This window comes from Bacillus rossius, chromosome 2 (genome assembly GCF_032445375.1).
Source record: "Bacillus rossius redtenbacheri isolate Brsri chromosome 2, Brsri_v3, whole genome shotgun sequence".
NCBI lineage: Eukaryota > Metazoa > Arthropoda > Insecta > Phasmatodea > Bacillidae > Bacillus > Bacillus rossius.
The window spans coordinates 47,325,750-47,344,514 of record NC_086331.1 but is presented as its reverse complement, the minus strand read 5'-3'; the positions used below and the strand labels follow the sequence as shown (position 1 = coordinate 47,344,514).

At 34.2% G+C, this 18,765-nt stretch overlaps 1 protein-coding gene across 1 annotated transcript in view; it reads left to right on the top strand.

Annotated features, from left to right (window-relative positions):
• Positions 1-14,754, top strand: part of LOC134529269 (protein NipSnap) — a 63,869-nt gene extending 49,115 nt beyond the window's left edge. The window contains exons 4-5 of the mRNA XM_063363166.1: positions 10,113-10,380; positions 14,245-14,754. Coding sequence (XP_063219236.1) covers positions 10,113-10,380; positions 14,245-14,393 — 417 coding nt within the window. The 3' untranslated portion in view covers positions 14,394-14,754. The remainder of the gene's footprint in view (positions 1-10,112; positions 10,381-14,244) is intronic.
• Positions 14,755-18,765: the final 4,011 nt, after the last annotated feature.

Sequence of the window (18,765 nt, the reverse complement as noted above, 5' to 3'; positions counted from 1 at the left end):
TCGTATTTATCTGAGTTCAGTGCAACAAATCTGGCTTATGTGGGCAGTTGGCTGCATATATTGCATTTAATTCCGGTGTTCGTTTTGGTGATATATATTATATGTGTGTGTACGTGTATTTCATATTACACATACACATATATAGAGAGATAGTGAGAAAAAGGGGGGGGGGGGGGGCAATGTTCTGTCAACAACAGTGGAAAGGCTTGCAAGGGTGGCATCAGCCAACAACTGTACAAGCTAGTTACATGAGTTATGTTTAGAGAGACTAAAACAGTAAAAAAGTATGGACTTTTACATACAAATGTCAATTAATAAAGTTCTGTAAATTTAAAATAGTATCAGTGAGGTAATTGCATCTATTTTTTGAATTTCATTTTTGTTTGAAGCAACTTTGGATTTAGCTAATAGGTGTATTATGAACACATTTATTTACTCTCAAGGAGATTCATGAATCCACGTATGCAATGCGCGTATTATTAATTGATAATGAGGTAAACGTTTTGTGACGTACTTGACATATATATATATATATATGGAATTTTTTTTGGTATTTTAATATTTTGTAGTGTAGTAATTGGCGTAAAAAATATTGCATTTGCTCTAAAAGGTTTTAATTTTCTAATGTAGAAATCGGTTAGTTCCTGCAAATGGTAAATTTATTTTGTATTATGTTTAGTTGTACTTTTTATCTTTGAAATATTTGTGCAATGGGAGTGCATGACTTGATGTAAGTTTTTGGACATACGCCATTGCTAAGAACTTTTTCTGTTGAAGAAAAACTAAAAACTAAAAAAATAAATAAATAAATAAAAATACCCAAAAAAGACAAAAAAAACACAAAATTAAGCAAAAAATTGCTGTTGTCAACAAGGATATAAACACTACAAAATATTCCGTAACAGAACTAAGAACGGCGTATGTCCAAAAACTTACATCAAGTTAGTTGTACTTATTGTATTAAAAAATTACCCTGTGACATAAAAAGGTTATAAGAAAATTCTATTAAAAGGTCCTGAAAAAGTTCTGGAATTGGTTCACTTGTGGCCTATTTCACAACAGCAAACTCCATCCCGACCAAATCTACAGCTCCGACTCTTCTGTTTCTAGTTCATAAAATCTTTTTGGTTCCTACAGTGGTGTTTGGAGGAGCATTGTAAAACTGTTTTTGTGCATTCTAATATGAAGGAGTGGGAATTCTTTTACCAAAATGGTAGAGGTCTTAGAACAAAATTTGAATTTTGAGATAATCTTCTTAGCTCTCACTACAGTATCATCTGTTTAACTGAAACTTGGCTTTATAACTCTAATCTTAATTCTCATTATTTCATGGACAATTATATATTCAGGAATGATAGAGATTCTTTGCTGACCGAGAAAGTACACGGTGGTGGTGTTTTAACAGCAATAAACAAATACAACTTTCCTTCAGTTCAACTTATCAATTTTCTAGATTACCCAGGAATTGAAGCTGTGAGGGTGAAAATTAAAACTTCGACTAAAAATTTGTCATTCTCAGGAAAATCTACTTACCTCCACATACATTCATTTCAGTCTTATTTTGAAGTACTTGAAGATAAACTTGCCTGTTATCAAAGTGATAATATTGTTTTTCTCTGATTTTAACGTGCCTTGTATTAGTTGGTCTTCTAATCAGACACACAATATCATACATTTGCTCATAAGAAATAAGGCACTCACTCTGCTTAATTTCTCATCCAGTCTTGGTCTACAACAGTATAATAAAATTTTAGATTTTAAAAACCTTTAAAATCTTTGCTTTAGTAACTTATATGAATGCACTAATTTCGAGCAGAAGATCCACTTGTCAAAGAAGATACATATCATCCGGCCTTAATGATAAAAATATTTATGGATGCTTTACCTTGCAAAATAACTTCTTCAGTTGCCTTTAAGGACTTCAGAAATGGTGATTTCCTTGGCCTTTATAATGCCATAAAAAATTTGATTGGTCTAATTTTTACAAAACCTTTGATCCCAATGATTTAGTAGAACATCTTCCTGTATATGCAATAATTTGAATGTCTTTATTCCTGTAATCACAATAACAGACCTCCAAATACCCTTGCTGGTTTTCTAAAGAGTTAACACATTCTTTAAAATCTAAGAAATATTATCATAAACTTTATAAAAGAAATATTAATATGTATTACGGTTCTTTGTTTTCTTTCTATAGCAAGCAGATCTAGAACTTAAGCGTGACAAAATTAATTGGATCAGAGCCATTAATAATAAAATCAAGACCAATCCTAAAGTGTTCTGGTGTTACTCCAAAGTACTTAAAAATGGTTTTTATGAACATATTTAAAGTCAATGGAGTTGTATTTAGTGATCCTGTGGTACTATCTAATATTTTTGCTGATTATTTTTCTGGTATTTATGTGTCCTCTAATTATAAGTCCCAATCCCCTCTCTCCCAAAGCTCTATTATGACCCTATCACTCTTCCTGACATTTCCAAAAGTACTTTGGGGATAAAGTCCCTAAATTTGGCATTGTTCACTGGTCCTGAGGGAATTCCTAACTTTATTCTTAAAGGTTGCTCTCACTTACTGGGTCCCCTTCTAAAATATTTATTCAATATGAGCTTAAAAACACAAGTTTTTCCTGACAATTGGAAATTAGCTAGTGTTATTCCCATTTTTAAAAGTGTGTGTAATTTTAATGTGTCCAACTATTCTCCTCTCTATTCTTAATGGTTTTTCCAAAAATTTAAAAAAAAAAATATTCAAAATTATTAATTTTCCTTTGAAATATTAATTACATCAAAATCAACATGGGTTTAGATCTGGCATGTACACAGCCACCAATCTTATCACCTTTTTTACTCCTATCTTCAATGAAGTTACTAATAGAGGTCAGGTTGATGCCTGCTATTTTGATTTGGCAAAAGCTTTCGATTTGTATCTTGTTCATCATGTTTAGTTTTAAGTTCTATTTAGAATTTATAGAAGTGTATTAATAAGTAATTATATGTTTTACGTGTCTGTTTATGTTATTGCCTTTATGTTTATTTTCTGTTTGAGTGTTTTGTTTGTCCATGTTTATATCTGTCATGCCCGCCACAAAAGTTTAACAACTGTTGGTGGGCATGTAGGTAATAACAAATAAAAATTAATATTATTTAAGTTCAGAAGTTACATTTTACCAGTGATCGATCTACAAGTATGTAATTGTAAATTTTGTTCCACAATAAAAGACTGAATACTTATAAACTTTGGTTAACTTTACTAAACAGCTGATAAAACTGAATAAGTTAGCATTGTCAACATAACCCCAAATATAAGTACATAGTTTTTGCTTAGGTAAATTGTTACTTGACGCATGAGGAAAATGGCATTCCATAGTATTATCAATGCAAGAAAAACTGCAATATTAGTGAAAATTAAGAAAGAAAAGGCACTTTTAATTGGTGCATTTTCTTCTACTATTACTGAGCAAAGTAAAACTAATAGATGGAAGGAAGTACCCAAAATTTCACAGTAAGCACATAAAAGGACTGGACATATATAACAATGTAGTATGGTTGCTAGAGAATGAACTATTATTTTATTCTTCATATTAGAATATTATGTCTTGTTACATTTTACATATACATATTAGTTTCAGGTGCTTTTTAATTAAAGTAAGCTAGATTAAAAAATACTGTAATATATAAAAAAAGTTGGTTAAGTAAGCGTAGCTAAATTATAAAAACACTACAAACATGTTAAATTTTGGCAGGTTAGGTTAGCTACATTTAAAATACTGTAAAATAGTTTAGATGGTTAGTTTAGCTACATTTATCGTATTGTGGCGTAGCCTTTCGGGTGCCATAGAAAATAATAAACTATATTATCATGGAAGAGAGTGTGTGTGTGAGGCAGATAATAGAGCAGTGTCACTACTATCTGGGGGAAAAAACAACATAATTCATAAACAAAATTCTAGGTAGAGACTCAACAAACAACAAAATACTGAAAAAAATATATACTGCGAGAGGTATTTTAACATGTATAATTCAATACCGGGCATCATGTAGTTTCCCTTCCATACAAAAGGTGCTAATGGTATGACTCAGTACTTATTCTAAGGGTTTAAAGATTAGTTTAAAAATAAAATTAATACTAAATTCCATAAAAATAAACAGTTATTAAAAATAAAAAAAATTATGAACATTCAGTGTTCATGAAGACGGGTCATAAATAAAATAATCTTACAAGTTCTAAAATGAAATAACATGAAACTTACGTCCGGGCCTTTTATTATCACAGGAGTGTCACTATCTTGTAGGAGACATTGTAGTATTTAGACTTAATCGAATTACGAACACTTAAAGCTACTATTGTTATGCTGTACCATATTATTCTTTCATTAAACAAGTAATTACTTACATTTGTGTTCCCCTCCTGCTGGTATGGCCTCCGGCCATCTACATCTTCTCACACTACTCGTGACCACCCGGGGCCAAAGTCCCCCGGAGTGGACCACACATCACATCACTAACGACTCGTTGCCACCGACCACCGCCGGAGTGAACCTCCAGCGTGCGCGAATACCCGCTTAAAAATCAGCGGGCTCCTTCCTACGTTCCAAAATGTTCCTGCCCCACTGCCTCCAGGTTTCGCAATCTGGGTACAGGCTAGCTGACTGGCCCTATGTCGCCACGAGGCATCCCAGATAATCAGCATGTGGCCGCAACAGCCGCTCGGCCGGGCCAGCGACACAAAGAATGTGCGGTGCTCTCACAACCGCCACCCGCGCCTGCCACATGTCCCTGTTACTGAGTTGCGCCATCATGCAGCTAAGGCAACCCACACCTCGCCTGCGCCAAAACAGACTTAACTCTAAGGCCAGCTAAACCTGAAAAATTCTGAAATGCGACAATATGTAGCTCATAGCCAGTTGTTAAAATTTTCAGGAAAAATAATTAATTCATTGAAATGATCTTGATCGCCATTTCCAGCTTCATATTATTCCAATTCTTCTCTGTTTTAGTTGTATTTCCACTGCCTCATCATTGTCACTATCATGGAGGCTAAGTTGTAGATGATGTTCACTAAAGAAAAGATTTCATAATATTGGGCAGCACTTCACAATATTTGTAGAAAATACTGGCTCAGTTTGCAAGTACCTAATTGAAGCACAAAACATATTTTAAAATTCCTAATGCATTTTAAATTAACCTTTGCATTCTTTTTGTGTCTGAAATCGAATTGCAGCTCAGCATCATTACCTTAATGTCTTCATATATGGGGGAATAAGCCATTATTTAAATGATACCCAATGTCGCCTAAGATTGCAAAGTGAGGGAATGACCTCCAGCCACTATCTATTTGTCTACACAGCGCACTGTTTCTGGGGACATGAGCATCATGCATACTGCTTGGCCACTTTGCACTCGCATAATAGAATATCATGTCGGGCCCGGAAATAAACATTCAGTTCAGCGAATGATTTTGTTCTTTGTCTACAAAGTGTTATTCATTTTCACGTGGTGAATCAATATTTATCAGCGATCCATCCATGACACTACACACATGAGGGAATCCAGCAACTTAATTAAATTGCTGTATTGCATTTATAATTTTTTCTGACCACTTTTCTGTTACCTGAAATAAGGCTTCATTGACAGAATGTACACTGAGTCACCCAGATGCTTTTGGAAACATCACGAATGTCACAGTATGATATTGACAACCAGTTCCTATCTAGTGTAATGCTGCGCACAACTGTTTAGGATTTAGAGCACCACTTTTCTTTTTCTAATTTTGCAATTGCTGTCCTATTCTTTGCAGCATAAATTTGTTTATCACTTACAAAGATTTTTCCCTGAATTCATGCAGGCTACTGACATGAAATCATTATTAATTCTTAGCCAGATTGTTTTTATTTGGCAAAGATTTGCAATATCTTTTTCAGATTAACTAGAACTGCTGCTGAACATTTATTAACGTTACTATTAAATACTTGTACACATTGTAAACATTAATTTTCAATGTGAAACAGACCACTTGTAAACCCTTTGAAAGTTACTTTCAAACTTGTGATATTCGCTTTAGTCATTTAAAATCACTGTGGAATGGATATCTACAAGTTATTAGTTAAAATTTACAGTTTACAAATCTTGTAAATATTGTGAAATAAAGCCCTGTAGGTCAATTCTGGATCTTATTTTATTGGTGGGCATGTTACAAATTTAAATTAAAATAATAAATAGTTACGGCATCAAACAGCAAAATGATATCTTGCGATGCCTTAATAGTATGACATTTTGTCAAAATTATGATCCCCAAATTCTGCCGTCATTAGTTAATACGTCACATCATAAGACAGAAACAAGGTTTTAATGTAAGAATATTTTTCAAATATTTGAACTTATTTCGTACAAAATTTTTTAAAAATACTGTCATAAGATATTCCAATCTTGTCACACAGTTATGTCTGTGCTCTAGGATTAATGCGATTGCCACTGGTTACTTTACAAATGTTAAAATACATTAAATTATGATATCATTTAATCTGGAATTTAATGCACAATGTATAACGGGAATAAATAATACATGTTATCAACAAAGTATACAGTGACAGTGAATAATCGGGCATTGATATGTTTACATCTTGTGACTTAACATTGTATTGTGCTTCACACCCTAGTAATTTTGTCACTGTCACTGTATATCCACAAAGTGGGTTTGTACATTATACAAGAATAACTAAATGATTAAATAATTCTTATGAATTAATATACTTGGTTTTCTCTTTCCTTAAATCCCAATCTATACATTTTGGTGTGGGGTCAAAATCATTCTTACAAAAAATTGAGTGAAAACCTTGTACCATACTTACAAAACTAGGTATCTTAAGAAATTTTTTTCTACAATGAAACAGCAAGGCTGCTTGTAAAACACTCAATCATTCACAAATTCTAGACTAAACAGTTAAAACAAACCCTATTTCCAAGACTCAATAAAAAAATATTCTGAACATATCACAAGGAACTAAAATAGTCCTAGCCATATGAAGAACTGAGTATTCTTAGGTGATCTTATGGGCACTAAGCATTTAATTAGGATTGGTATATGAATCACGAGAAATATAAAACTAAATAGGACAACAAAAAGTTGTGATAGAATCACAATATGATAATTTTGTAGAGAAGCAGCTTCTGAAAAATAAGATTAATACAGATACTTAGGTAAAAGGTTTGTTGGTTTAAGTCCGTACATTAATAATACATATTTAATACATAAATTAAACTTTATACTTAATTACATTAGCCAATGTATCCAAATTTTTCAGTTAGGTTATTAGGTTTTCCTAGAAGACACTTCTCTGGAAATTTAACCTAAATACAAAATATTTGTAGGAGGATTAGTTTTAAATGCATACTAATGTGAATTCCTTATTCAGTATAAATATGTATGAGAATTCTCACATACTCTACTTATGTTTGAGAATTCATCTGATACGAGAAGGTAATTAAATGTTTTGTTTTGTCTTTAAAAACAATTTTACTAAAATCAAGGTTTTATGTTGCAAATCTACAGTTGTAAATATAAGACAAAATTACATTAGCAAGAAGTTAAAATTACTAGTTATTAATTGGAGCGCAACCATATTAGTCAGGAAAAAAAGGCACCGGCAGTACATGTCATGTAGGCCTACGTTTAACATATGTACTAAGCACTTTAAAATCATTAATTACAAGAATTCAACAGTGTCAACATTATGTAGATAAAGGAAATAAAAAAATCACAAAAATTAAATACAGAAACATAACTTTGAATGTTTCAAGGTCAGTATATGGCCAACCCACTGGCCTAATTAGAAATTATTTGCTTCTGTCAATATATAATTTTATAATTAGAGTATTTCTTTTGATAGTTTTTTCTTATTTAATTTTAATTCATGTGTTATTATTCAGTTTATATTTTACTGTATTTAGTTAGTATGTATCAAGATTTGTTTATTATTTAATTTTATTATTTAATTTTTTTTTTTTTAGCCAACTCCTGTGGGTTTGATTATATGCATGTGTGTAATTTTTATTTCTGTTAATAATTTTTTGTTTAAATCAATTTTAAACCTTGCAGAATTAAAAAAACTTTAAAATAAATATGTTTACTAGGGAGCGTGCAGGGGAGTCGTGGAAAATGTTTTTTAGTGACTAGAAATGAGAGTTGGCAACACTGGTCTGTTAAGTGCAAGAAAGACATGTTTTTCCGTGGCATTGGGTGTCGCAGATTCTTGCGCGAGCAGACAGTCTGGTGGTGCTCATGAGTTGAGAATTACGTCATGAGTCGTTAGATTAGGGTGGTTGCGCGACCATGGATGCAACGGACTTTACTTGAGTATGCAGTTTCTGTGTTAAGACTTGTTGGTTTGGTTATGCAATAGTTGGGTTTCACATTTAATTGTGTTAAAACCGTTTTGATTGTCATGCCCTTTGGCAATATTTAGTACAATTTTTGAGTGTTGATGCAGTACCAGAAGAAAAATGTTAAGTACTCTTTTGATAATTTTTGATGGTGCTGGTGCATGTGACAGGTGTAACAGGAACATACTATATTTGTGAAGATGCAGTTTGCGAAAATGTTATGCACTCCCAATAATGGATTTGAAAGCAGAGTTTGAAAAGAGACTTGGACTCTCTTAATCGACAAAACATATTTTTCGCTATTATTTAATTTATTATTATAATTAATTTAATTAATGACTTCAGCAATGAAGCATTCAACTGAGTTAAATGTCAGTTAAAATTGTGTGCAACTCCCCTAGTAAACAAGTTAATTTTTAAATAGAACTTTAGGTGTTCATCCAATTTTTATATATTGTATTTTTATTGTAATTTAGACAATTTTTAAATTTATGATTTTTAGGTGTAAATTTTTTGCGAGCTTGCTTGTTTGTTTACCACTGGCATCAGTTTTGGTGTAATAATAATCCATTTTAGATAATTGTGTAATATTGTAATATTTGTTTTAATTGTGTGTGTGTATGTATGTATATATATATATTTACTTTTAATTAATTTAAGAAATTATTCTACAAGTATTGCTATGAACTTTTGGTCAGTGAATGTATATTTTAGTTCACAGTCTGGGGTTAGGTGGATAGTAATTGTTTTACGATAAATTTTGGAGGATTTGGCAGCAAATAAAATTTGAACATCATGTTAGTTAAAGACTTTTGATTTGAGTGAATGCCCAATTCGAAAATAAATTTTGGAATTTTTCTGTCTACTTGGATTTATACATTAGCACCTAGAGTTAGTTCATGCGTGGATACACATTTTGAAATTAATTAGAATTTTTTAACTTCTTGGAATTTGCGAAGCAGCTGGGTGATAAGATTGTGTGGCCTGGCTCTACCAGATAGGAGGTCCCGGTAGTGTTTATTCACTGTTTGAGTTTACGCATTTGTGCAATATCAAAACTGGATATGTTACAATGATAGTGTTTACAAATCATTAAAATTAAAAATATAAGTATTTTGTAGCTGTTGATTAACAGACTGGTTTGTTGCCATGGTTACAAGGCTTCCAAGAAAGAACAAAATTAAAGCGTCAGAAATAAAAATTTCTGCAAATCATACAAGATTGTAGCGTCATAGTTAAGATGCCCTACGTAAGGTGCGACACTTATGACGAGGAGAAACATAATAGCTTTTTTCACTTCCAATATAAGGCTACTGTCATAATAAGGTGTCGACCTGCTGGTATCTGTTGACACCCCTGAAGCTACTTAATTATCTGGAACACTTATGGTATTATAATTATGTGATAAAAAATATATATATTGGAAGGGGAAAAACACAAAATACACCAGGCAAAACAGAACAAAAACTACACAAATCACTTAAATTTTAAACCGAATTTTGGCCTTAATTAGAAGTTATTGGTTTTGTTTGTGTTTTGTCTGTTTTTTTTTTTTTTTGTATCCTGTCTCTTCTAATATCTTTACTATTGTAAAATAACAAGGTTTTCCATGTAACTAAACCCTAGTGCCAGCATGACATTCTGTCTTCATGTTTAGTAGTGTGAGTAATTTTGGTAGCTGCATGTAATGATGATGATTATGATGATGATGATAATGAATTTTGTATTTTTAGGATTTTATCAGTTTACAATTGGAACGAGGCAAGCTGCTCCGATCCCGGCATCTACAATTTTTGCTGGCATTTAGTTACTGGCCCTCTATAGTTTCAAGACCAGGAAACAATATTTATGAAATTCGGAGTTATAGTTTGAAACCAGGGACTATGATTGAATGGGGAAACAACTGGGCACGTGCAATAAACTATCGTCGCAACAATGATGAACCATTTGCAGGTCTCTTTTCACAAATTGGAAGACTGTACAATGTACATCATATTTGGTGTAAGTGGTGTTTTTTTTGAAAATGTTGATTCTGATTTCCTAAATCAAATTCGTAAATTTTGCAATTTTTTTCAGTGGTATTTTAAAAAGGTTAATATTTTACTTACTTGGTTATTTCAAAAAGTACAGTAAATCCTTTAACAATGTGGTTTTAGAAAAATACACACCTGTGTAAATAAAAAAGCAATATATAATGTCGACCTTGAAATCTGTAATATGTAGGTAATGGCTTAACTATGGCTGCCATCCTTACTTTTAATGTAGATATTGGATAAATGTATTGTTGCGTAGTAAAATTGGTAATTGATTTGCTATTTGGGTTTATCTGATTAGTCTGGCCTGCCAGTTGGCTAACTGGTAGTTTATCACCACAGCTGGCACAGTAGAACCCCTCATATCCGACCTTCCCACAACCGACTCCTCCGGATATCCGACCTAGTCTCCGTGGTTGGCGAGCCTGTTCAGACTTGAAAAAGTGACGCAAACTGTAAGGTCAGACGTGATTGTTGGTGTAGAATGTGCTCGTACTATAATCTTGTACTGTTCTATGTTTTTTAACATAACGTAACGTATTATGGGCAAAAAAAGTGGAGGGACACTTCCGCAAAATCAAGTTTGACAAAACTGAAACAAAAATACATTACTGAATTCTTTAAATAAATAAGGTTTGCTTACATTGTATTCATCTTATCATCTATAATTTAACAACAGTAAATGTTCGAAATGTATACAGCAACATTTTTACAAATAAAGTTGTATTACTGTACAAACTGTATAGCTGGGAAAGGCATTTTTTTTGCTCCTACGGATATCCGACCTTTTGGCCGTTCCGACCATGGCCCGGTCCCGTCATGGTCGGATATGTGAGGTTCTATTGTAGTAGCAGGTGGGCGCAAAAAACTGTTTTGACTTGTCCTGTGTGACTTTTTGTTCCTATTAAAGAGGCCACCAGTGAGCACATATGCTGCTTGGTATTAATGGTTTATTGGCTTCAGCATGATTTACACCTGCTGTTATTGGGGGACTTGTGTGCTTGTCACTGGTTACGCAGTGCACGTGTGAAATATTTTTGTATCCAAGGTCTAGTAAATTAGTGTTTTGTTGGGGATATTTCATCAGGATTAATTTGGGTTCAGTTCAACAAATTTCTTGTTATGGTGATTAGTTTTTTAAGTTAAATGAAAATATAAGTAGGAGCCTACAAAACTGGGCCTCAAACCATCATGAACTTGTTTTTTAAGGTCACTGAACAGGACATATAACTAACTGATTTTATAGAAGTTGCCATCTGTTCTACCTAACCCATTGCAACCAAATAAGTTTTTATTTAGTGGCAATGTATTTATTTTCCAAAAATTATAATTGTTAGTATTTAATGTAAATATGCTCATCACTGACTATGTAACGCTGTATGAATTCTGTTTTTATCCGCTTACAGTGTAACATTTTCATGGCTCTTTGCTAACTTGTTCCTCCTAGCATTGCTGCAGAGTCCATGGCTCACAGATAATATACATGGGGCATAGCATCATATTTTAATGAGGCTGATAGTTTCAGCATTTTTCAGTGATAAAGTAGCATCCACTGTTGTTTCAATTTTCCAGTGCTAATGATAGGATTATAATGCCTGCAGAAGCCCTACTACTTTAATTAGTTTAGTTGAGATATTTATGCTCCCTGTTACCAGAGACTGTTAATTTCCTGTTATAATAAGCAGTGCTGATTCCCTTGCTGATGGCTAGCGAACAGGATGGCAGCTTTTGGTAGTTAACTGCTTGGTGGTTGCTTGCAGAAATCAATATGATTGCTTTGTGATCTGTTTACATCATGTATGCACTTATACTCTCTCATAAATGGTTTATTTTAGTAACCGTAACTTGCTCATTAATCACTTTTTCATATTTTTGGCTTTCCAATCCACTTGCGATCTAAAACACTTAAGCGTGATTATTAATTTTAAAAACTCAAATTAACTTAGAAATGATGCTGCAACATGAGTAAAAATGAATATAACTTACAAATAAATAGTTATCGCTCATAATATTAGTAGGAAAGCGTTCCCTTGGTTGGCTGGATGGGGATTTTACATTCTGCCGGGCCTGTACACTGTATGTCAGGTGTAGATTTAGATTGTGATAGGCAACCAGTCAGCAGGTACTTTAAGACAGAACTGCCTGCTAGTGGCAGTTGCAGGTCTCTGCATCTGTGTAGTTTTCCCCTGGCTAAGTAAAGGTAAGTTGGGGGGTTGAGAGAGGTGGATTCAAGGATGGAACCCAATAGGATCTACCTATGTACCTATTCTGTACTAATTACCACCAAGAAAGGGGTCAGTGGTGTGGGCACCAGACAACTGACAATACCTTCGAAGGCATTAACACTGGGCTCTTGGCTTACTCTTCGCCTGATCTGTTTAAAATAAATGTCACAGATGATGGTATTTCAGGAAAACCTCTGTGGAAAGTTTCTAGTGACCACAGAGCAGGAGTTTCCTGCCAGGTGAAGTGTTGACAGACCACCATTCAGGCTTATCTGAACACTTTGAAAAACAGATTACTGCCTTTAAACTGGGAATGAAAGAATGTGTTCACGCTCTGGTATAAACCAGGAGAGGTTGGTAGCATTTCAAAGAAAGTAGTTCCTCGACCAGAAATCTAACAAAAAGTACTGTTCGAAATTGGTGGCTTCTGAAATAGGTTTATTTTCACTTATGTACATTAGTATAAGATTTAGCGTAATGGAAAATTTTTTATATTATTTCCAACAATGTAACAGTTTTGCCTTGCTTGAGAAGTGGATGACTGTGGCCGCAACTGACTGCATATTATCAGTATGATCTTAGGCTTGTATGGCATTGACTATTGCTGGAACTTTTGAAAATAAGTAAGGGTTCCTATCACTGCCCAAGAATGAGTCTGACTTGGTGACATGCTTTATGGTAGATTATCTAATAATAAAAAAATAAAAAATAAAAAAAACCACGCAGCCAAACTTCACAGTGACTAGCTGCTTCTACAAGTTTAGGAATCATAACCCTCTGATAGGGTTGCACTGGGTTTGCTTGGACTGCTAGCAAGACTAGATCAGTTCATTTTCATGGCTTGGCCATATGTGAAACAAGTGAAGACTGACAATTTGATCATGATGAGAGGCAGCTACACTGCTTGACTGCCACACTGACCTAGAGATCTCTCAACATCTCTGTTATACAAGACAAGTTGTTATTGGCCTCTGACCTGCCCAGGAGGTGATTTCTGTATGCAAAAATGAGTATGAAATATAGTAAGATGGTTCTTTAATTTATACTGATATGGAAAAGTGGGCAAAATACATACATACACTCTGATTGTTTCATTACTCTATTACGCCATTAAAAATGTGATTAAGTCTGTAGCTGAATTCCACCACCATTTATAATTAATGTTGTTGTTATTCTTTTTAACATGCAATCATATTATTTTCATGCTCTCTTGCTATACATAAAGATGTCTGATCATTTGGTGTAGTAGTCATGACTCGTAGGTTTGTGGACCATAGGCCATTTCTGCCATGTTGGGGATTTTGCACCTGTAAAAATTTTCTTCTAAGTTTTATTCTGTGAGGTAATTTACCTGTTACTGCATAAGGCAATGGCAAGCCATAGTAGGATCACACACTCCTGTTTACATCAGGAGCTCTATGGATTTTAACACTGTGCCACTACACTCATAATAGTGCAAAAAGTACTCATCATTATTCAAATTGAATTATTACCTAATATATCTTTACCAAGAGCTACTGAGTTGGATCTAATCTGAGTACATTCTAGTTTTTAACTGTCAGTGTTTAAATTTATAGTTAAACTGTTTTTGTTTTTTTATTTTCTAGGTTACAAGGACTTGCATTCTCGTAAGGAAACCCGAGAATCAGCTTGGCGTTCTCCTGGTTGGGACGAGTGTGTTGCATACACTGTTCCTCTTATCAGAGAAATGCACTCGCGCATTTTAGAACCAACTACATTTTCACCAACTCAGTAAAATAATATTTATGAGTTATATTGTGATGTAAGGATCTTTAGGAAATATGTCATTGGCTGGTATATTATATATTTGTTGATTTCTGAACTGTTAATCAAATTATTTGTGTGTCTTCTTTTGTTGTGTAGATTTATTTGTGATACAGACTTTAACACTTAATATCAACTTGGACCATAAAAGATGAGCTCTGTTTTTGGTCTCTGTCAAGGTTATCAAGATCTAAGTGGTTTGACTGACAGTCAATAAAAGATCTTGATTTTTATAACTCCAAAAGTGTTCAATTAGTTGTATGTGCCATGTTGGTCACCTTAGCTGAGTTGTTTGTAATTTATAAAATAAATTTTATGTTTTTTTTATGTTATTTTTCTGTTTGATTAACATTAGCATTAACATTTTTATGGACACAATTTTTATAACTGGCTTGCATACAAAATGTGTCTCATTGGTTGCCAATCTATTTGTGCAGCAATGATTACCCCTCTGCAATTCATAGTTCACAAAAAAGTTTAGGGGGGGACACACTTAAATGTTCAGTTTTTAAGAAAATGAAAACTTTATGCATAAATTAGGGTGGCTAGTGACAATGCTTTATGCATTTCTGAACACCTGCTTGGTAACACTGCAAATCTATGGTTATGTTGTTGCATAACACTAAAAATATATTACTGCTACACAGACATGGGTTTGCAGTGTTGCTTATCCCTACTGAATTTTTATGCCAGCCAGAATATTATGCCTGGAATTTATTTTACATAACATATCCCCAAAGCTTAAACAAAATTTAACTTATTAGCAGGGAAAATTCAATGGGGGCTGCATGGGTAAGTGCACCTGCTTGGAATTACATTGAGAGGAGTTAGGAATTATAGCTTACCTCCCTCCCACCAAAAAACTTGCATAAAATCTCCCAATCAAAAAAATATTACAATGTTTTTTTTTTGGTTCAGTTCATGCTGTTCAGTTCTGTTTTTTGGCTTTTAGTGGCAGTTACACTGCAAGATGTGAACATTTGTAAACAAAAAGTATATATAAGAATGTACAAATTTTGTTTCCTTGGGTGGCCCAAAAACAATTTGCAAGCTCAGCTTTGATTAGTCCGAAAGAGACTGATTACATAATTGCTTTGCAGTAAATATGCAGACAAAAATAACATTCATATGTTTCCCTGCAGTTGTTACAGCTTGTTGCGGCCGGGGGTTGTTCGGACGGCTTTAAGGTGATATGTTAGTGGGCGCCACCACGTGGTGAGGCACGTGGACCCGGTGAGACTCCTAACTTGGGGCGTGACGTCGCCCATGTGAGGAGTGATTTTAATTCCCCCTTGAAAACACCTAGCACTAATTCCTGCCCGCTCTCAGCGTCGGGAACGCTATTCCCTACGCAGTGGGCTCTTAGGCGTCCCACACGCCGTCACACTCCACGTGGTCACACAGTTTTAAAAGAATAAAATAATACGTTAGATTTACACACCTGATTTATTCGGCTAACTCAACTCACACACATACACGATTAAAACTGCATAAAACACCAGCGGCACGAATCTGTTTAATCTAGTGATCTGCCACGTGGTCACATCTCGAATTACGTATTACATGGAAAAAGACCGTTACTGGTCGTAAGATAATTAATTAAACAGTCCCCCGACCGAGAGTAGCTCTGAGGACTAAAAGAAAACGATTTGGAAAAGATTTAAAGTTAAACAGAATTACTTAGCGGTGAAAACAAGCGGTGAGGTCCCCAGAGTGCTGAAGCGTCTGCTCTCGGTCGTTGATGGCGGAAGACTGGGATGAGCTCATGGCTCGACTCGACTAACATGGCGTCCTCCCGCCGAAACAATTGCCGTTAAAGATATTTGTGAATTCGTGTCACGGAAAACTAAAGTATCATGACAAGGATGATTTCAAAATTACGTGACATGTTCTGAATAATGAAAAATAATAATACAAATTACAATTATTAAGAATTACGTTTAATTATTGTCTGGCTTCGGCTTTCGTCGGGAATGTCCGGAAACGCTATTATATTTTAATACACTATTTTAATTAAAAGTACATAAAACCCTCCCGGCCGATCTGCCGTCTCGTTGCACTTGGGAAACATTAAAACAAATTACACAATTACATTTAATTATGTTTTAGGGGTGCGGCGCACTGACTTGACAGCGCCCTCTTGCCGGGCGAACACACACATACGCACACGTACGCACGGGTTGGCGGAAGGTTTGAATGGAGGGTGGGTGGTGTTTGGGCGGTGGCATATCGGACTGAAAAGGGGCCGCAGGCCCGGACGATGTCAAGCTAGTTGAAAAACTATTTGCTGCTTTATGGATCCCGCAATAACTTATATAATTATTTTCCTGTATGTTTGACAGTTGCCCTTTTAAGTGATTTATGTAGACAAGTGTTTTCAGACCCCATCACAATGAATACTAACATATTAAATTAAAATTTCACTTTCTCTATGATAGATGAATTTTTTATTTTAATTTTGTAGTAACTTTTCAGATGTGTTTCCCCTCTACAAGGCAGTGCAGACACCAAAAACTATGCTTTAGGCATGGTTTGACATTTAAACAAACAACCACAACAAATACAGCATAAAGAAACATAAACATGCCGTTTATTCCCTAGTGCCGAAGTGGCATAGTAATTTGCAAAATTAAAAGGTGATTCGAATTAAATTCAGGATGTAAGTGAAACAAGAAAAAACTCAAGTAAATAGAACACATTTTATGTCCAAGGTACGAAACAAAATACAAGTCACTGCTTGTTATTTAAAATACACCTATTTCTCAATACAAATGTTTAACAAAATTTGTGCCCAGAATCTACATCAAAGAAAAGACCTAATCTCACCATAGTCCGGTTAATTTAGACATCCAAGGTTACAAAAATTCGCACCCATCTGAAAATTGGTAGGATTGTTCAAAACACCATTATCAATGAAATGTGAAAAGTCCTCATTGATCCGATACCTGGAAAAAAATTGACTTGGTGCCATAGGTCACAAAAACTGATTTTTCACGATTTTCAGCAAAACGGTAAGTTTTATCATAAATTTAGCCTAGACAAACATTGTAGATCAAATAATTATCTATAAAAAATGTCTCAATACGTTTTTTCCTAACAGCCACCGGTTTTGAGATATAACGATTCAAAAAGTTGAAAGAGTTGTAATCGTCATAATATGCACACACTTCCACGCCACCTTTGAGGTAGTGTAGCACGTTTTTTTAAATGTGGTTTCCTTGGTAGGCCTATTCCACTGATCTGTTGTTATTCTGTTTAATTTGAAACTATTGAATAATTAAAGATATTGGCAAGGGTTGAAAATGATAAAAGCTGTGTAAATTTAAAAAAAAAAAAAGGAAATTTATCCATCGGAATCGTAATTCTCTGATACTTCTGCTTCCTCTTCTCCTTCTTCTTCTTCTCCTTGTTCATCTTCTCCTTGTTCATCTTCTTCATCCTGGGTGCAGGTAAATTGCCCCAATAATGACACATTGCATGTCGCTTTGTTAGCATCAAATGAATCCTCAATTCTTGGTGGTTCAACATTGGAGCATGACCGGCCTTGACAATTTGTACATGCTACAGAACAAAACAGTCCAACTTTTTTGCAACCACATTTAGCACTACATCCCTTTTTACAGTTGCAAAAAATTGTGTTTAGCAGTTTTTTCGCCACAGGTAGGAGTAAAGTTTGAACTGGTTCTAATGTATTGTCGACCAACTCAACCCCAGTCTTTTGGGTCTAGTTGATAACCAAGCCACACTTGAACTTGGTAATATAAGTACCCGAAAAAGATGTTGATGAGCAGCTGCTGAGGTTGGAGGAAGTCAAGCTAACTGCACTTGTTTTTTATGTCGAGTATTTTTAACAAAACATGCATATCGAAACTTATCTAAGCACGTAGTGTTTTTAGGAGCTCCATCCATAGAGAGAAGAAAGAGAATTCCGTTGGTGATAACTTCTTGTGGAGTTGAATTACTCTTTTTAATAACTTCAGCACATTGAAATAAATCTTGTTTTTCAAACATTTTAAATACATTTGTTTTACCCCTCCTGAAAAATGCAGATGTCATATCACAGCCAGTTATTGCATGTAAAAATAGTGCATTATTTTGAAAATTTGCAAAGTAGATAAACTTTTAGATGAATATATTACCGATTGATGTTGAGCTTTTCCAGGTTTTATTATATTTTATATGTGTAAGTTACACTGACCGATAGAACAATATTTTTACTTGTATTACAGTTTCAGTGATGTATATACGTGGTGTACTTATACATATTATGACAATTACAACTCTTACAACTTTTTACATCGTTATATCTCAAAAATGGTGGCTCTTAGGGAAAAAAGTATTTA